This window comes from Ciconia boyciana, chromosome 2, assembly GCF_034638445.1.
Source record: "Ciconia boyciana chromosome 2, ASM3463844v1, whole genome shotgun sequence".
Classification (NCBI taxonomy): Eukaryota; Metazoa; Chordata; class Aves; order Ciconiiformes; family Ciconiidae; genus Ciconia; species Ciconia boyciana.
The window spans coordinates 24,552,328-24,574,148 of NC_132935.1; the positions used below are offsets into that span (position 1 = coordinate 24,552,328).

General features: G+C 36.4%; 1 protein-coding gene across 9 annotated transcripts in view; it reads right to left on the reverse strand.

Moving 5' to 3' along the window:
- Nucleotides 1-21,821, reverse strand: part of VPS13B (vacuolar protein sorting 13 homolog B) — a 489,796-nt gene that overhangs the window by 367,352 nt on the left and 100,623 nt on the right. For all 9 annotated transcript variants that reach the window (XM_072852126.1, XM_072852122.1, XM_072852127.1 and 6 more), the window contains one exon: nucleotides 8,825-9,009. In XM_072852126.1, the coding sequence (XP_072708227.1) occupies nucleotides 8,825-9,009 (185 nt within the window). The remainder of the gene's footprint in view (nucleotides 1-8,824; nucleotides 9,010-21,821) is intronic.

Sequence of the window (21,821 nt, forward strand, 5' to 3'; positions counted from 1 at the left end):
ACAGTGGCATTTTGAAACAGCACTACAGAATGTGATAGCTCACATTTAAGATTTTTAAATAGCAACTACTGAAGCCTGAGAAATGAAACTTGTTAACAAAACCCTGTAACAGGCTGTTTTAGCAGCACACAACAGCTTTGTTTACATTTTAAGATGAAAGGAGGTCCCATGAAACCATAAACAGAAAAGATTATACAATTAGTAGACAAATTATTGATCATTTGTTTGTGTTGTATCACCTGTATTCATTTTCATTTCCCTCTCAGAATATCTCACTATATAAACTGATCCAATATCCTACAAAGTAGGATTCTTTAATCTGAAGGGGAAAAGGAGAAGGACACTGTCAAACTACCACAGAGCGATCATCTGAGCTGGAAGTATTCGATGTCATACACTAGTATACTTATTAATCAGACAACAGTGTGACTGAGTTTGTATGTACTGATAGCATGGAAGCTCAGATTAAATCTAGTTGGCATAAGAATTAGAACAGGAAACAGATTCTAGAGGCACTATCACTGAGTTTTAGCACTAGCTAGGACTCCTCAGTTACGATTTTGCTTTAATGTTTAAAAAGGTGAAAAACAGCAGTAATTCATTTGACATATTAGCAGCCTTCCAGTATATACGAGAAGGTTGCGATGAAGACGCAACTAGATCTTCACAGCAGTGCACAGTAGGAGAATGAAAGACAATGGTCATATATTGAAACAAGAAAGGTTCTGCCTGGATAGGAGGAAAAGCTTTCTCACCATGAGAACAAGCAAGCAGTGGTACAGGTTGCACAGAGAGGTACCCTTGGAGATTTTCAAGGCCTGACTGGATAAAGTCCTAAGGAACTTGGTCTGATCCCATAACTGACCGTGACTGTACCAAAAGATTGGACTAGAGACCTCCTGCAGTCCCTTCCAACTTGAATTTTCTGACGACCTTATTATTTTTGCCAGGGGCAAATGAATAGTTTCCTTTTGCTCTTCTGAAAAGAACTGTTCAGCAAATGGTAGCATGACCGGCATCCTGCAACTTCTGTTGCAGGACCTCTGCATGCACCTTTTTCTTAAAACACAGGCACCAAAAAAACACCCGTGGCCTTCTCATTCATGCTTTATTCTTATATCAGCAACCACTGATGGCTTCCTGGTTCACTCTAAATTTGACAACTCCTCTAGGTCCTCCCCCAAAAAAGAATCTTTCCTTCTGTTATCTCTGAAGCTTTCTTTTGTGTCTGCTCTGAGCTCTTCTCAGAAATTTTCCACTTCCTAGTATGCAGCAGATTCATGACTTATGTTCTTCCCAGTCTTCTTGTCATAACACTGAACTCCATTAGCTTAGTCTCAACATGTTCTATTGCTCTTAGAAAAGAAGCCACCACCTCAACCTCCCTGTAGAGTTTTTCACCTGATGCAGTACATGGCAGCTAGAACAAGGCAAAAAGGCAGCCTACCTCCCTGCTGTCCAAACATGCCTTTCTTAATAGAACAAGAAATAACATAAAGCTAACAGCTGAACAAACAAAACAGGTGCTCTCAGTCACAGCTTCCATTGCTATTTGTGCAAATAAACTACAGACTCTGGAGGAAGGGCACTATTTATAGCTCTAAGCTTAGGTGTCTTGTTTTTGGTAGCCCACCAACATACCCAACAAGAGTTCGCTGTTAATTTCAACATACACACTGAACTGAGCTCTCCAGCCATTCTAAAACACAATTCAACTTAAGAAGCTTACATACATTTATGTATATCTATAGATTTCATGTATATATGTATTCCTTTCACAACCTATTGATTTTTTTTTAGCTGTTCTTTTTCTCCTTGACTGTGCTGTTGACACTATGTATACATTCACTTTCACCACAACAGACATTTTAAAAGTCTCAAGTGGATTAAGTACATTAGATTCTTTAGCACAACGTTACAAATCAAGAGTTAAGCTTGTACGAATGCCTTAAGTATGCCTACCACCATTCTTTCATCAGAATGCTGTATTTTTCAATTTCAAAGCTTGTTAGTGTATATTAATTAGACCGGAAAAAATAAAAAGGCAATTATAATTACTGGTTTACATGCATACTTCACATGTTAGTTCCTCATTTCAAGCCACTACCAAATTATTGCTTCAGGCAGGTGATTTATTAAGAAGATACTCAGCAAGCTAAACCCCACTGATTACAAATTAAAATGATAAAATGTCCCACCTATCCCATGTTCAGTGTAAGCCAGTTCATGACTTAAGACTATCACTGAAAATGTCTATAATAAGAGGAAATAAAAGATTATACACAACTGTATTAAGCCCAAATAATTGAGATAAAGAACAAATTGTGCTTAGGTTGCTTAAACACCCTCTGTTTCCATCTGAAATTAGAGCCGATAATCTACCAGACTTTCACAGAAATGTACAATGTATAAAAACACTATTTACTAAGCATTGCATTCAGAAGCCTACATGAAGGATGAGGACACATGTGGGTACAATCACCCATGCAAGACAGTAAACTGTTTATACTATGCAAGTTTCATACAGCTGTGTCTTGCCACTACCAAGCAATTACTTAAGAGAATGCACTCTTACACTTTGATTTTAAACAGAAAGTTTAAGTCATACTCCTCAAAACGTACACCAAAACCTGCCACGTTATGTGGAACAAACTGAGATTAAATGCCAATATGTTGCAAGGAAGTGATTAGAGCTTAACAACCTGCATTACCACTAAACTTCAAAATGTTGGGCTTCTGCTGGGTTCTGTGTTTTGGGGTTTGATGGCAGGGGAGCAGGTAAGAGGAAAAAAGTAGTTTTAAAAACAGGGGTATTAGAAAGGCAAGTCACTTATTTCAGTCTTTTTCCTAAGTGGTTAAAAGAACTATGCAGCAGCTCCACAACCCTTTTTTATATGTACACCTGGGAAGAATACTGAATCCTGTTACTTTCCTCAGTGTTACCCTGATGTGGTTTAGACCAGATGTTTAAATGTTACAGTATGTACATTTTCTTCTCTTCTTCCAAGGCAAAAGCAAAATAAGAGGAATATTTGACTTCACTCCACAAGAGACCTATTTAATAGTTTGGCGGTTATGTAAGTAAAGGTAGCTTGGCTAAGTCAATGTTGACGACATACAGAACGACATGATCCTAATGAGTTGGAAAATATTGGCTCTCATGAGATTCAACCAGATGCTACTGCGCTGAGAAAGCTACTGTATTATTGAATTTCATTTTTATGAGGTAAAATTTATTATTCAACCATTAAGGTATCCCACATGAAATCTTGCATAAAATAGTTTTACAGTTACTTTCTGGAAAGTAGATTTTATTTTAACTTTAAGACATCATTTACATGAGGGATTCAAATGCCTATTTGATCACCTTCAATAGAGAAATGTAAGGTCTGCAAGCAATTTTCCCAAAAATACCAGATTAATGGAACAGAACTGTCAACAAAATAATGAACTACCTGAATAGGACAAGGAAAAAGTGGTAGCAAGTTCCAGTTTTCCAGAGTAAACTAAAGCCATGTGTGACTGTGTATATGTTTTCTTGGCAGGCTGAAATGGTTAGAAACTGAGTGCTTCAGGTACCTACTAACAAATAATGAAAAAATAAACAATAAAATTACTCCATAGGATTAATTATGCTCAACCTTTGAAGGATCTCAACTGGCGCTATTCTTCTAAAATTTTGATATTTGGTACACTTATTTTTGTAAAATAAATTGTGTAATAATAATAATTGTAAAAGAATTTTATTAATGTCAATACATCTACTTGCAAAAATGTAGCAAGCATGATGCATTTCAGATTCATGTTTGTTTCCACATTTATAGCAGATGAAATGCAAAATCAGGATGTTTCACAAGCATGTGCAGGCATAAGAACTAACATACTATTTAACTGACATGTAACATATTGTTGTGCTTGTATACCAAAAGGATTATAAAATAAAACCAAAACACAAACATAAATTTCCAAAGAGCTACGTGTGGGCTGAAGACTGCTTTTGTTCTTTTTTTCCTATTTTAGATGTAATGCATTATCAAAAAGTTAATAATGCCTTTTTCTTGACCCATAAAATAGAGCAAACAGTTGTTTGCAGCTGTTTTATTTATCCATTTCTTATTTTGCATTTTGTCACTTTGTATTCCCATCTACTATTTTAAATTTTCTATTCTTTTTGTTCTTGCACAACTCCTATTTTAGGCAGTATGAATCTTTATTGTACTTTTTAATGATAAAGCCTATTCATTCAAGTAATAAGTTTCATTGTTTATATTTATATCAAATTTCTTCATTGTCTTGGCTTCTCTGAACCCTAAAAATACCAGCTGACATCTGAAAAAACCTTTGCCAAATAGGCATTTAAAACTATGGATTACAAAAGTGCTAAGGTGTCACTGCAATGAAGGGAGTTAGGTGCTTTCAAAAATCCCATTAAGCCATTACCTGTATCATTAAATTCCAAATCAGTTATAATTAATAATCTGCTCTTAGCAGAATTAAATAGTCTCAAGCGAAGGAAGGCAATAATATTTCAACATATTTACAATTAATAACTAGTGTAAAAACTATATATCCTTCTTGAAATACTCATTTCACCTGTCCTCCACAAGTTCTGAGCTCAAACAGCTAGTCACAGTACCATACATGTCTTTTTACTGATTGTTTTAGGATAACAACCTTACTAATATGTATGGCAAAGACAAATTTTAAAAGTAGTACAGGCACTTCATTCTTAAATTCTGTCAGAAATCAAACACACACAACTTGCTTTTGAGATTTCAAAACTTATTTTTTCAGATAGCTTGCCTTTGGACAAGTTAATCAAAAAGAGAAACACTCAGACTATCTGATGAAGCCAGCAAGCCTAATAACTAACAAACTATGAAATACTGGAGGAAAGTGCTTTTCTCCTACTAGAAAAAGGTTTCTAGAGAGCAATGGGAGGAAGGTAGGTGGGAGACATAAGAGTGTTAATCTTCAAGCAATTTTCCCTTCCTCGTATTCCGTGAATCTGTTCCTAACAAGAATTTGTACAGGACAGAGCCTGAGAGTTTGTTCTGAAACCCTACACTACCTTCAGCCTAAACTAGTTTTGAAGGAAGTTTTGGAGCAGAAAAACATTTCTGCTCCAGATAAAACCATAGGACAGAACCCAGATACTAGCTATAAATTCTGTTCCTATGTTTGTGGAAATACACAGTGCAGAGCTCCCTTTTTAAACTACATTCAGAGAAAGTCTTTCAAGCAGTTACCCAGCAGACAGGTTCCCAAAGAGGCCTTCATACCTTGTGAGACACTCCACAGCATGTCAAAAGGCCAATAGTGATATGTTGTTCTCTGATGTTCTCTCCTCCTCCTGCAACTCTTGTATCTATCTGTACTTGTCTTCCTATTAAATTTTGGCTTTCTTAACTTTTACTGCTTTTCTACTCTTTCTACCTGCTTCTCCTTGCTTTGTCTTCCTGAGCATCTCTCTTCACTTTTTATTAGCTGATCCTCTTTCTCTGTTTTTTTTTCCTTCCATTTTTCCTTTCTTCTTTCCCCTAATTCATCTGTTGTTCCCTCCCTACAGCATGTCTTAGCCCATATTGTAAGCACAGTTTCAGCAATGCAGTTTTAAAACTGGAGGAGATGGCTGTGTTGGAAAAAGCATACAACTAGGGACCATAATTCCTGCTAAAAAAGATCTATGCTGAGAGGATACAAAGGCTTGTGGTATCACTTTTGAGTTCAGGTAATACTGAATCAATATGTTATGGAGGCACATCACTCACTCACATAAAGCACCTGGCACAAAGCCTCAATAAAGACATAAGCAGCTCAGCAACAACTGTTTCAGTCTAATAACTCTCTTCAGTCACCACACAAAAAGTGGTAATACAGACATATGCAGTTGAGAGAGATGTAGGATATGTAAACAAATGGCAAACACATTTGAGCCTAGATATGTGAAGTAGTAAACTATAGAAGAAAAATTTGAAGTCTCAGTATATTTTCAAAATTGGCAGAACAGATCTGAAATGGTAACGCATAACTAGAACATTTCTATAGGAGGGCACAGTTTGTCCACAAAGGACAAAAAAGCATGGTGTTGTACTGTGTATCAAGAATGTGTAAAATCCTGTGATCCAGGCTGTAGGTAGGCAAGTTTGCTGGAAATCTCTGGATAACAGCAGAGCATTAAAAACAGGAAGATAAACTACATAAGCCCTTTCTCTTTTTTTGAGAATAATGTCATGTCTCAGCAGGGCTTTTTTTATTTTTAACAGGGGATAAGAATCTAGATAGAGACATAGCTGTTTGTCCTGCTACATTTCTAATTAGTTAGAAAGATAGCTTTTAGAAGTTTGGAAATGTAAAGGTAGAAGATAATTAGAAGATAATAATGAAACACACAGTTTATGATTCTTGTAACAGCAGAATGAAAGCAATGAATTTCAAGAAAGAGATCCCCTGGGAAATAGGATAAAGTGAAGGTACGGAGGTCTTCAATTGTATTGTTGATTTTTCCGGCAAGAGCACTACAATTTTGTAGAAACAAAATCAGAAAAAGCCAAGGAACAAAGGGAAAGAGCTATAAAAGAAAATAAAGCAAAGGTGTTTATACTTGCATTATTTGTACAAAATTGATCAAAGGAACAATTAATCCACAACACCACAAGAACAGAAAGCTATTTTCTTGAAGTACTTTTGTAGTACTTCCATGCATAGCTAAAAATGAGCTGTGATCAGATGGAAAACACAATACTATTGACAACAAGCCTGTTATTTCCATGAGGTGTTAGGTTCTACAATAAAAGCTCATCTGTACACCCACAAAGATGCTCAGAGAGACAATGGCGGGGGGGGAGCCCAAATAATACTCTACCGGGCTACTCCCAGGCCCACCACAGGAGCCATCAGCCCATCAAAGGCCGATCTGCACAAGCTCAAAGGAGCACAGGAGCATGTGATGGCAGGCGGGAACCCAAATCAAGGACTCCCAAGGAACATTCATCACCTGTTCTTTTATGCTGGAGAAACTAAGTAAAAATTAGTAAAAGAATATCAGTGATTAACAGATGTGCCTTGTTTACTGAAAAGTTCCTTATTAACGACATTATCCTCAGTTACTTCACTGAAAAAAAGAACACACACAAAAAAAACCAAAACAAACAAACTGAAATTCCAACTTCCCTGTGAAATTAGTCAGGTTTTTTTAGAAGCTTACACACATATATGCTACTGTTAAAGTATGTGGAAGCTGACACTAAGTACAAGGATGATTTTCAAAAAGGCATGACACTAAATTTTACACAAAGGTATTCCAACAAAAGGTAGTAGACTTACAGCATCAACCAAGGCAAGAATTAGGGCAAAAGGGTAGACAGCAATCATAGCCTTGAACTCAAAGCTGCCTTTATCTAGTTAATGCAAAGTACAACTATGGAAGTATAAAAATTACCAGGTCAAGCGCTAAGCCACGAACAAGAGAAGACCAAAACAAGTGTACTATACTGTTCATTTACTTCATTGAAAGTACTTAAAATGTGTGTTCCATATTTCTATTCTGCAGATATATTGTTAGCACAGTTGTATCACAGTTCATTGAACTAAAGGACTGAAACATGTTAAATGATGGAACTCCTTAGTTTGGAACTGTGCAAACCCTAAGACCATCTGAAATGATCAAATTACTGTATTTTCACATTTCTCTGAGGTGTGGATTGTAAACCTGCTACCTTCAGAAGTATCAGTACTTGAAAATAAAACCTCACGATCTCATTCTTGGTGACTCACACAGAATCAAGGAATGAAGAGAATCAGTGACTTTTAGGAAAGACGGAAAAACTAAGCACTTAAAACAGTTATTCCAAGGGTTGCACACCTGAATATACCACAGTTCTTTTGCACCATCAGATCAACACAGATTTAACTTTAAAAAACAACAAGACTGAAAAAGGAAAATAGGACTAAGAAAAATAGGACTGATAAAGACTTCCAGTGGTAGTCTAATCTACCACCCTGCTTCAAGTCATGATTTACTACATCTGAATTATTCTCCTAACACATTCTCCAAGACTGGTAATGATGGAGATTCCAAAAGATCTCAATTATTCTTGTTAGGTGTTTATTCACAACAGATAAACAATAATGGGTCTAAACAATAGTGGGTCTAAATTATCCTAGCCTGCATAGAAATATAAAGAAAACAATATATTCACTTCTTCTGGATGACGTTTATGCAGTTGAAGACTGTGGTCTCTTCTGTAAACTCATCAAAATCCTTAATTTAATCCCAAAATCCATGGGTGTTTTGCAAAAAGATGACAGGTAACCAATTTCACTATTTATATCACCACCGAGACTTGCATATCTTCAGCAATTTCACAACAGTTAAGAAACATTTATTTCAAAAACCAGATGAGAAACATCTGCAGATCTTTAAAAAAAAATTCAATGTATGCCATTGATTAATAAAGCCCTTAATAATCCAGTATTTTTTATTTCCTCCAACAGCTTCACCTCTGAATGATCTGAAGTTACAACATTGCACCATATAAGGTAGCAAGGGTGGATGTTTCAGATGAGGGAAGCATGGAAAAATTATCCTGTATGGGAAAATTAAATGCATCCAGAAATTGGTGCCAAGGAGTGAAGCTTGGTGGCTTAGCTTACATCCTGGATTTTAAGCATAAGCTATAAATACCCATATACACACAAAAAACATTCTGTCTGTTAACTACTATAAGTAAAAACCTGGATTTAAAGGATATAGTTGTATGCACATTCACTAGCAGTGCTCTCTACCATAATAAATACTTAACAAAAAGCATCACATATTTACCTGAAGTTTGGAAAACCTCATTCAGTAAAGCTTCATTTACCACCACCGAACTGACATTTCCAACAGGATGACACCAGCTCTGATAAATAGTTTGAAGCAGAAGGGTTTGAGCTCTAGTTGCTTGAACTGTCAAATTAGGAAGCTCAAATATGCATTCTGTTAGTGGGACATGAGCTCGCTTGGTCCTGTTTAAAATAGAGAGAAAAAAAAAGGAAAAATCATTACTTTGGTGCATAAAAATAACAATTTAAAAACTTAGTCACAGAATACCAGACAATGAGCAGTTAGTTTGTAAGGCTGGAACTGTGTGCCTGTTAAATTTATTCTTGTAAGAGCTGATTCTACTTATACTGAAATTCACCCTAAATAGAACTTCTGTTACATGATTTACATGAACTTCACATCTCTCCCCAAAACATGAGAGGAAAAATCATATATTTTTATCTAATTATCTGTTGGTTTTAAAATATTTAATAAAAGCAATTCCCAAGTACTCCCACCAAAATAAGAGCTACTCATAAAATTGTGTAGTTATTAAAAACACAGAAGAAATCTGTTCAAAAATTGAATTTTCTGAAAATTTTTTATTTAAAAGTTTACAGTGAATCATTAGATGAGGTATGTCCAGTGATCCAAAAAAACCATACAGACAATATCCATACAACAAAATACAAACAAAAAGCCCCACATTCCACATTTCTTTTCATATTCCATATTTGGCTTACAGAGCTCATTAAGTGATTCTAATATTTTTCAATGCCTTTTACCTTATAACTGGGGAGGAGGGACAGGTGGGGACAGGCATTGGGAGGGCAGTGTAAGGTACAGGACATTCTGTCTGGAAATAAACTCTGTGACAGAGTCCACTACCAACGAAAAGGCTCTACCTCAACAACAGCGAAGTCAGTAAGTTACTTTTTCTTCCTAATATATACACTATTACCTGAAATTAAGCAACAGGTTGATTTGCTACATTCAACAAAAACTGCAAAGGCTCTTCAATATTCTCATTTTGGAGCCTTTTCCTGCAGCATATTTACAACATTATTATTCTTGCCCTAATCACCTCCTGCTCCACCACTGAAACGTACTTTTTGTGCCATTTCACATTATTTTCTCTAGTGTCCCCAAAATCAGCAAAATCAAAGCCTTCCAAGGAAGTGTCACAAGCAGTCACAATACACTGCGTCTCCTGTCTGGCTCCACAAGAAAATGCTTGCAGCCATATGACCTAACATACACAAGATCATTTTAGCAGTAGACCCTCTGCAGGAGGCTCCATGAATTGAGAAACAGCCCATTTCTGATACTCAAACTCTAAAATCTGTAGCATCACGAACTGGCACAAAATTCTGGCAATAAGAAGTAGACTTCCTTGCACATTCTGCACTTGATTGGGAGAGCGGCCCTTCACCAAGAAAACTGTGAAGAAAAAAGCACATCATCACTCCTCAGACCCATGATCATTATCATCTAGATGAAGAAGCAGAATAGTAAAATATTCTGCTGCTAAGACTTTTGACCCATAAACTGCAGGTAAGGCCTGTGTGACACATGAAACATGGTTTGGAAACAAGCATTCTGAACATCAGAAGACACATATCAACCACCACGTTGACACAGTAGTACAGCCAAAGGTAATGACATCACTTTGAATTCGGACTTGCACATATAAGCATTCACCTTAAGTCACAAACAGATCTCCTCCTTCAATTCCTTGTCAATACCAGGAAATAGCTAACTGAAAACCATTTTCTCTGGAACAAAAAGATTTAGTCTCATCAAGTGTTAGATACCTACAGTGTAAACAAACATCCATATCTAAGATGGCTGTATAGACCCTCTTAAGGTAAAAGGAAAGAAAACAGCACTTATATAAGTAACAGAGATCCATTCATTCTAGGTCTGAGGATTAAATGAACTGCTTTCTGCAGGTCACTATTTCTGCCCACTGCCTATAAAGGGAGATTAAGATAATCTCAGCTGTTGATGTCTACACCATAGACCAAAGTTTCACAGATAAAGCCCATCCACAAAAGCCAATTCCATTGCTCCTCACTAAAAATAAAAACAAGGGAATAAAAGAAAAAATATTCCTATGGAAGAAGATACTCATGAAAGATTCTCAGAAAATGGATGTAAATACAGAAAATGGATGTAAAGAACAAACAAAAACAGACGTTATAGCCTTCTGTAATAGTAATCAGTATTCTTTAGACCAAGGTTTTTCAACCTCATAAAGCTTGGAATCAGGATTGCCTGTCTCAGAAATGTTGAGAAGGGGAGGAAACGAGAAACAAGACTGCCTCTGAGTTGCAACTCATTTGAAGCTAATGACACAACTGTGCTGCCAGCTTCAAATGCCATTTGCAGAAAAAACATGGATGAAGGAAAAACATTTCATGATTATACAGGAGAACTCAGCCTTGTGTCTGGTAGTAGAAATTTCGTTCAGAATGAAAAAAAAAGCAGTCTACTGTTTGAATGAAACTATCAGTCTTTGAAGTTTGGAACTACCATATTTTGGATTGGTACAGCCTCTGTTGCTAGGAAAATAAAAACTCATTAGAGGCCTTTTCAGAAGAGAACTTACATTAGCCTTGGGGGTTTTTTTTGTTTGTTTTGGTTGTTTGTTTGTTTTTTAATACAGTAGTCACTGACACCAAACAGTGAGTTCGAACAAGAAAAATTACATTTGCCCTGCTTGGGGGAACTAAGCGTGTCCTACCTGCCTTTTCTGCTGACAGCCATGTAAAGATCTTTCTAGAGTACACGAGCAGACCACATGCTGGCCTCGCCGCCTGAGATCACTACTCTTATCAACTGCAGCACAGTAGGTCACCAAACAGGTAAGAAATACCTCTACAAAACTCCTGAAGCTCTTCCTGTCTTTCAGTTTGAAGTTCAAACACACCGCACACCTTTCCTAAAAATGTTCTTCTCCCAAAAAGTACAAATACCACATGTGGCCATCTGAGAAAAGAATGCATCCAAACACATTTGAAATCTGTTGGTGCAAGAAAGCCATTTAAAAAAAAGCGTTGCTGTCTACACTTCAAAAAATAAGTCAGTTAGAAAATTAGAACTACTTTAAGGAGAGATAAAACAAAAGCTGAAAATAATACTAGTATTAAGTCAGGCAAATAGGGAAAGATGCTGCCTGGTTAAAAAAAACTAAAGAAAAACACTTTGACTCAGATAGACAGCCAAAGGGACCTAACAGCTTGGAACATATTCTGACAATTTCTACCACACAACACGCATGAGAGGGCACATGACAATCACTCTCTCGTGGACACAGTTAGATAAAACACATCTCCCACTTCAGCTCCTCAGATACACATGCATTCTTCCGTGTAAAGGTACCTGTATCCATACAGACACTAGAAGAAAACCTCTGGGTTCCATGAAAAGCCCAGGTGGAGACTGCAACACTGTGTCCTTTTCTAATGCTGGTCCCAAGTTATAATTTGAACTTGCTTTCCTAGAATTTCCTAGATAGTAAGTCAAGCTCTGTAATTTATCAATTTAAGCAGAAAAGGTGTGCATAACTAAAGGAGGATACAAAGTGATTCTGTACTTAGGAAAATCCATCCCTATAAAACAAAATGATATATATATACACACACAATAAATAAAAAAAATCTATTTTAAAACTCAAGATTAAAACAGGCAGCACAAACCATTTACTTTTATGTAGAATTGAAGTTGGAAAACTAGATACGCATGTTAGCAAAACTTTTACAGGCATTACATGGAAAGGAATGTAATGCATGGTGATATCAATCAATGTTTCCTAGTATTTTTTTTTTCAAGCCATGTATTGTGATTTTTTATTATTTACATCATTGCAGAAGTGTACTGGAACATTTATCCATTCTGTCCTTTTCCTTTCTGTTCTTTTTCCTTTTGTTATCCTTTCACATAGTGTATATTTTCTACTTTTCCCTCTTAATTCTGAATATTATTTTGCAGAATTAAAACTAAATATTTCAGAAAAAAAGGGTCTGAATATTTCAAAAGAGACAGGTTCCCTAATGTAAAACTGGGAAGGAAGAAAGAAGGTAGAAAACCTTTTTCAGCAAAATTCGGGATGAATGTGACTCTGCAATAATTCCATCTAAAATAACACATTTATATTAACAAATTCATGTATTTCAGGGGAAGTCTGTGAAGAGCTGCGACAATCACAGCATACAATATGACAGTGGAAAAGATTTTGCTTTAGAAGTTTGACTATTCATTTAATACATATTACAGCTACTGTATTGAACTATGCTAAATGTAAAACTTAATGTTTTACATAAAATAGTCCCTTATGGGTAATAACAGTGTATGAATTCTTTTTAAAGAATATGCAAATTATACGTTTATTGTACTTTAACAATCCCATAGGAATAAAGTCTACTGGTCCTTTTCAGATAACATTGGAGGAATGGGAAGTTGAAGAAAATAAATCCTTTTTTATGGAAAAAAAAAAATCAAGGCGGGGGGTAGTATTGTACCATGTGTGCAGCAAATGTTGCTTAAAGGAAATTTTAACTAGACCTGGCTAGTGATGAAAGAACATTTATAATTCAGAATTTATTATAATAGTTTTGAAACACAAATAATGCATTTAAAAGAACTTAAAATACAAGTTTGCTACCAAACTGCACCTGTTAATACAGAAAATCCATCATTAATAAGGTACTGAGCTATATTTAACCAAGTTTTATGACCCAAGAGATATATTCAAGCAATAAGTGAAAATACAAGTACAAATAATTTTTTCAGTAAACCAAGTCAGATCTGTTTCTATATTGTATCATTAAATTTGTATTAAGCAACTGAATGTGACTTCATATCAACTCTCATCACCATATTAAAACAGTTATGGCACATAGTTGGAGTCTAAAACCACTATTTAAACTGCACTTTAAAACTGTAACAACAATAGAAATAATTATTTCTCAAATCTTTACACTCAAGAGTTAAGATGCAGTTCTGAACATGTGTTCATTTAACTGAACAGGTTAAAAAACTACCAATTCAAACACTCTTCTCTAGGGGAAAATAAATCCTAATGTAACTAGCAGGATAGGCTACTCATTAAAGCTGAACTTGGACATGTTCCAGAATAAATTTAAGGAAATATGAACAAGCAAGTCTTGCTGTGTAGTGGCATGGAGTGAAAATGAATCTGTCCTAATTAAATGATTTTTAAATACACTTTGGTTGTACCCAGTTTGCTGACAAACTGTAATACAGACTTGCTGAAATATTTGGATAAATCTGGCATACCATTAAAGAAAATAGTTTTCTTTGCTGTTTTTGAATGAAAACTTGAATTGGTCCTTATTATACACACCATGCATAGGCACCAATATAACCAATCCATGTAAGTTCACAGGCCTGCTATGAAATATTTTCAGTTTGTAGACTTTAGGAACAGCAACTTATTCTTTTAAAATCAACACCTCAGAGTGATTGAAAGAATATAGTGGTGAACAGCTGGCTCCAGAGGTTTATACAGAGTCCCCAACTGCAAAGCTGGAACCTGCAAAATGTTTCCAAAAATTTAATTTTTGTTATTACTCATATCCTGTACAGTAAAATACTATTAGTTCATTTTTTCCAAAATAACAAAACCAGTAACCTGCTACTAGAACCCAGCAACTGTGCTTTAGAAGAACCTGAATGTAATTTAAATGCCTAAATAATTTCAGTCAGCATTTGCACACCTTTCCTCTTAGGCAAACAGAAAATGTATGCTGGTTTTATATTTGACATGAACAAAGGCTTCATGTACATACCTGCAACAAATCCATATTTCTACTTAAAGAAAATGACAATTTTGATCCTTTTTCTTAACATTTAAGCAACTGTTATCTCATAAGGGAAACAATGTCTAGCTACCTAATGACAAATATCAAAACTCTGAAGGGAGCGCGCAGGGACAAGAAAGGGAAAGGAAGTTAACCGCTACAGTCTTGGAATTATTATTTTGTTAAATGCAAGACTGAAGTCACTACTACTCACAATAAAAAACAGTAATATCACACATCTGCATACGCTAACACAATTTTTAGTCTTCAGACAGCAACAGTTATTTGTGCTAGAGGACCAAGTTAATTATTATTAAAAAAATAATAATTAAACCCTCTTTGGAACATTTCATTCTGAAAACATCTCCAAGAGTGATGGCTTCAAAACCTCTTCTGCTCTTCTATAGAAAGTCAGTCACTAAAGTCACACAGTCACTAAAGACTGCCTGACATCTGAGGTCTGTCATTTTACACAGGTCAATTTTCAGCAGCTGCAGCTGCCTTTGCCTCTTATTTGTAGGAAACACTGCTAATCATACTATTTATTACAAGGGAGAAAATAATGAACTTCAAGATTCACCAACTTTTTTTTTTCTATGAATAAAAAAATTAACTTTTTCTTTCTGAAAATTTTAGATATGGGATCAGAAAGGAACAACATGATCATTTCAAAACTGACTTCTGTATAGTATTTTTTTAACATCAGTTCTGGAATTGAAATTGTCAGTGATGAAAAATGTTTGTAAAGTGTTAATTCATATGTGAACTTCAGAAAAAACACAGATTTCCTTGAAACAATTGTGAAAACAAAACAATGCAGGCAAAGTACAAGCCTCAATGTGTCTTAGAAAATGAACAGATAATATCCATTCTCAATTCTCACTACCATGTGTGTTTTAATGGAACAATAAAATTTAGCTTTATACAGCAAAGCAAAAGTAAATGCATTATTACAAGAACAAAAATAATTACTAAAATCAAACAAATATCTAAAAGGAAGAAACCTTGCAAAAAAAAATCCCTTTGAAGCAAAGAATGCAAAACTCTGGACATACATGTTAGGAGCTCTAAACTTGGATTGTTTTTAAAATCATTTAGTTTGTTTTGTTACATCTGGACATTAAAAATTATGCTCATTAGATTAAAAATTATTATCGCTACATGCAAATAACAACACTGGTTTGAAGCAACAAGGAAGTGAGAAGCAGTGACCTCAGCGGGAGGAGGGTTATTGTAACTTTATCTGCTGTGAGACACGAAGAGAAAAATGTCGAAGGCTGCAAGAAAACACAAAGACCTGGAATGTGAGGGTAGGAAAGTCTTAATTTCCCTCAGCTTGAATCCAGCCACACTAAGCATCAAATGAGTCCTTCCACCCACTGGATTAAAAGTTTAAGAAAGAAGGCAAGAAAGCTGTCTATCTCCACTTCCAGTTAAGCCATTGCCTATGTGCCTCAAAATGCAACAGATTTGAACTAAAAATTTCAAGGGATAATCCAACAAGGGGTTAGGTTTTCAGTCTTATTTTTGGACAGATGATAAACTAAGGTGGCTGCTGGAACTGTAATGCAGGAACATGTTAAACCTGCAGCTGCATTAGAGAAACATATTTAGGATGTTCAGATCAAATTCAGCTTACTGGCTTTGGGAAAGCTCATCAACAGGACAGATGCTAGGGAACTGAACTCCCACCAAATTGCAAATGGAGGTCAGTCACTAATTGATATTTCTTCCTTTGAGAAAACTCCTTTTCTAATCACTAGTTAATGCTTGTCTCCAGAAAGAATCATTAAAGTGATATGAGCAATCTATAAAAGAATAACATTCCAAGTTCTCTGCTCTGAGGAGATTACAGTAGGAGCCCTCAGTCTTCTTTATGTCCTTTATATGGTTAGCTTTACACACATCATCAACCAACTGAATCTGGTGCATGAAGTTGTATCTCTGAAGAACTGCATCTTCAGAACTCCACAAGGTGTGTGGGGGAAATCAGAAAACAAGGGATAAGAAACTCTCCTCATGGAATGCAATTAATGCCAATTCAGGACTTTTTTTTCTTACTTACACTTTAAGCATCTATTCTTTCTTTACTTCTGCGAGAAGGTCTGTAACTTTTTCACGTGAATCTAGGAATCTTGTCATTGATCGTGAATATCAGTGGGGACAAGGGAAGGGATATGACATTTAGCTGCATAATGTCCAGCAAGATCCAAATATAAGCACCATGAGAAAAATTGGTACTCATTACAGTGACCAAAGATCAAAACATATTAAAAAAACCACACACACACACACCACCGCACACCAAAAACCACCCAGAAAGAAGTCCAGAAAGAAGCAAGGGCTTTCTATAGGGAACCACTGGCCTGATGAAGGTAGTACAGAGGGACTTATACCAGAGGCAGAGCACTTCTACATCTATCTGAGTTGTGGCATGTATCTTTTCAGGAGAATGAGCTCCTACTTGGAAAAGCAGCAATGCCAAAATAAATGCAATCATTATCATTTACCTCCTGGTAAATGATAGTTTCCCTGACAGGGTGGGGGGGAAGAGGGGAAATCAGCTGGAACTTGGAGATGCTTTCACTAAACAACTGCAGATGACCAAGACCACCAAAACCACCTGAGGTAACCAGGCAGAAGTTGCTAGTGTCCATAAACCTCCAAACAGCAAAGATCTGTGCTTATTAAAATAAAGCAAGTGTTACTTTTTTTTTTGTAGCTTTTGTAAATCTAGTATCATTGCTTTGGATACCACAGTGTAATCCAATCTCAGTAGCCACAGGGGTGGAACAGGGTTTGGGGAACTGCCTTCCCACAGATCAGCCTGCTTTACTGTCCGGAGAAGCAGCTTCTCCCCCTCCCTCTCCCTTTTCCTCTCCTCCTTCCCCCTTCATGCACTCCCAGAAGCAACAGCAACAGTCATTAAATCAATCCTCTAAATCTGCCACACAGAGCCATTTGGTTGCCATTAGCAGGTAAAACAGGGAGCCAGGAGGGCTGAGAAGCATGCTGGTGCTCAGTGAAGAAAACTGCACGGACAGAGTCATCTGCTGAACATGATGCCACAAACCAGCAATGGGACACAAAAGCTGCTGTCATTTGGCAAGGAGATCCATGCTTAACCTGGTGGTATCAGGGGAGCAAGAGTCATGACTGTGGCAGCCCTGAGAACAGCAACTACTTCCCATCATCCTTTCATGCTGTCCGAAGTAAGAGCAGCAGCTCTCAGAAACCATCCCTTCAGTCTGAGGGAAATTCACACAGTCAATTCAGCAGCTAATAATACAGTCATTTACGATATTTTTGTAGGATATAGAATATGATTTTGTAAGATAGAATTTTGTTGAATTACTAGGAGCACAAATAGGGATTTTTTAATATAGTTTTCTACCCAATATGATCTTTTAAAATTGCACTCATTTTGTCTTTAAGTTACTGTCAAATTACTTTCCTTATTTCCAGTTTTTTTCCTTATTTCCAAATTTTTGGAAATAAGGAAATTTCTTTATTTCCAAATATTATAAGGAATTTCCAAAAATATTTTTTTAATTTCCAAAACCAAGGAATTTCCTTATTTCCAAATTTCCAATTTGGCAACTTAAATACAAATTAGTTCTAATAAATTTATTTCAAAATGTGCAGATATTTCATTTCTTAGTCTATTCCATTCCATTAATGATTTCAAATTTCATACTCTTTTCCGACCCCAAATTTGCAATGTGACTTTCCTCTTTGCTATTTCTTACGCTACTTCGGACATTATCAAACATGTTTGAAAATTACATAGACATTGTTTACAAGAAAACAGCCCAGCTCACGGGCACTATCTATGGTGAGGACCCTTCCGTTTGCCAGAGCCAGCACAGCTGACCAGACATGACTTTATCCTGTAGAAGGAAAAACTTGAGTGTAGAGCTGTATTTTATGCAGAAGAAAAGTTGCTGTCCCAGAAGTCTGACCCCTCTCCAAACAACACAGATGTAAAGAACTCTCAAGAATGCAGATATGGTGAACAGAGGCTTTGTTTTCTTCTCATCTGAAAACATCTCCTGAAGTAAGGATATTAGCAAGTCTTGCAAGCTAGGAACAGTAGCTTGTGCAAGTTAACTGAGATAGAAGATGGCTCCTCTTTCCAGGGAGCAAGGAAGAGGAACTGCTTCGAGCAGGAACAGTCACCAGGACAGATCCACGGACTTTGCTGTCTCACAAAAAGCTAAGTAACTTGTAGAGCATTCTCCCAACCCTTATAGAAACAGCAAGACAGAAAGTGACAGAAGACGACAGTGACATTTAAGAAGGAAAGGGGCACAAAAAGGCCCACAGAATTATCTTCCTCTCCCAGGTTTCAAATGGTAAGAGGAAAGAGAAAGCAAAACAACAATACAGTGTGATTAATAGATTTGGGATTAAGGCACAAGGATGGAAAACAGACACCAAGAAAAAAAGGAACAAATAAGAGAACGCAAAGGAAAAGAAGCATCTTTAGAGTATCTCCAATAAAATGCTTGGAAGATGGGAAGAACAACGTAAGAATAGAAGAAACTCAAAGCACCTGTGAAGAGACCAAGCTGCACGACTGAATCTTCTTTGAAAAGTGCTTGGAAATTGAAAGTAGGGATCAGGCAAAATAAACTTATATTTAGAGCATTAAGAGGAAGATAGTTGTGGAATAAATGCTGACAATGGGAACAGAAAGAAAATACTCACATCTAACCGATACACACACTAACGTGCACACACACACCCTTTCCTGCCCTCCCTGGCAAATTTCTCGTGTATACCATTTTTTAAATACATAGTCTTAACTCACCTCTAAGTACTCCCACAAAAATTGTGTGAAACACAAAAAAGTAACCCAATGTAGATACATTTGCCTAATATTCTTTTTCTTGAAGATTATTAACAGCTGCAAAGTTGTTAGAAGATGGACCACAACTCACTGAAAAGCACAAAACTCCCATTTTGTTTCCTTTCTGAAAAGTTCAAAGATCTTCTTGGGAACTAACACAGTTTCAAATTCCCTGCTAAAGATTCAAGAGCTGATCACAACCCCATCTTCAAGTAAACACTAACAACTGATCTAAATAAGAAACTTTGTCCAAAAAGGTAATTTGGTTAGGATTCAGGGTTTTCTGTTAATTTCTTCTACTAAATACTTTTGCATACTGCTTATTTTGCTTCACAAACGGATAAAATCTATTGGTGGAAAAAGATGCATTTACAGTGAGAGAAAAGAGGTTGTTTGAAATTCTGGCAAATTTTTTATAGCTACCCCATAAAGGTCAGAGGGGTAAGAAGGTGCATGTCTGCATTAGCTAAAACAAAACAAATATTTGAACTAAAATACTGCACTGAATGGAGATGCCACAAACAGAAAATACACAAGACTAAAGAAACTAAGCCATATTTCTGTATTCACAGGCAACTACTGAATTCCATTAAATCCAGAAAGGTAAATAAAAGCACCTAACTCTACTCTTCCTTACCTGAAAGTATCCCAAAAACCTGTTGTGGTTTAGCCCCAGCTGGCAACTAAGCACCACACAGCCACTCACTCACTCCCCTCCCACCCTCGTGGTGGGATGGGGAAGAGAATCGGAAGAGTAAAAGTGAGAACGCTCGTGGGTTGAGATAAGGACAGTTTAATAGGGAAAGCAAAAGCCGCACGCACGAGCAAAGCGAAGCAAGGAATTCATTCACTACTTCCAAGGAATTCATTCACTACGGGCAGGCAGGTGTTCAGCCACCTCCAGGAAAGCAGGGCTCCCTCACGCGTAATGGTTGCTTGGGAAGACAAACGCCATCACTCCAAATGTCCCCCCCTTCCTTCTTCTTCCCAGCTTTATATACTGAGCATGACGTCATGTGGTATGGAATAGCCCTTTGGCCAGTTTGGATCAACTATCCTGGCTGTGTCCCCTCCCAGCTTCTTGGGCACCTGGCAGAGCATGGGGAGCTGAAAAAAGTCCTTGACCAGTGTAAATACCGCTCAGCAACAGCCAAAACATCAGCGTGTTGTCAATATTATTCTCATACTAAAACCCAAAACACAGTACTACACCAGCCACTAGGAAGGAAATCAACTCTATCCCAGCCGAAACCAGGACAAACCAATTCTAGTATCCTTTAAGACAGAAGTTACAGCATCAAAAGGAAGGTGCTGGAAGCGGGGGGAAGGGTGTTTTGGTTTTCCCATTACCAGAAAAGCCTTTAATATAGCAAAGGATGGATCAAGGGTATCACCAACAGCAAGGACATGAATGGACAAGGTGTGCTAGTGATTCACATGTATACACTGCATAACAGCAGAAAGAGTATAAAGGCTGTTAAAATTATTATATTGTGGCCTCATTAATTAGCAACCTCAAAAGAATTTTAGAGGATATCAGATGCTATTTAAAGCAAAACATTAAATCTCAGTAAATGCATAATATTTTTTACTTCAAAGACTACAATTATTGTTAAATCTAAATTTACCATCTTAAGCACTGACTCCAGCATTGACTTTACATCATTCTTTCCTCAAAAATAATACAAACTTTGAAGCAGATTCTACGGATATGTTTTTTTGTGTTCGGCTTTGGTCTATTCACTGTGAGAGTCTCATTATGTCTATTTCATTACTCAAAAACTCTACAAGCCCTAGTGAGTCTTCAAGACCATCAAAATTATCACATACACACATACTAAAGAAAAGATGCTGTCAGTAAAACACAACTTCAGAAAAACATTTTCTGGCTGTAATATATGTACACAGCCAAATCCAAGATGTATGCAAAATAAAAGAGTATAACAAATACACATACTTTCAGAGCAAGAGATTAAGTCAGTGACAGACAGCATTATAACAATTCCATTTCCATTTTTCCTTCTTTTAAAAATTAAACACACAAAACCAGATTCTTAATTCTGCCATTCTGCACATATATGCACATTTATTGACTATCAAAGGAATACTGTAATCATGCTTACCAAATATATTTCCTTCTAGTCAATTGTTCATTTTGGAATCGGTCATTAAACTCAAAGGAAAAACTAGTTAAACATCAGCAAAGAAAACTAATTAAAAATATACTTTAAAATCCTGTAGGCTTTTGTTTAAAAAACATACATGTTATAATGGATAAAAACTCTGATTAATTGAAAAATGAATCCACAATTCTTGTATTAGTGTCTTAACCAACATA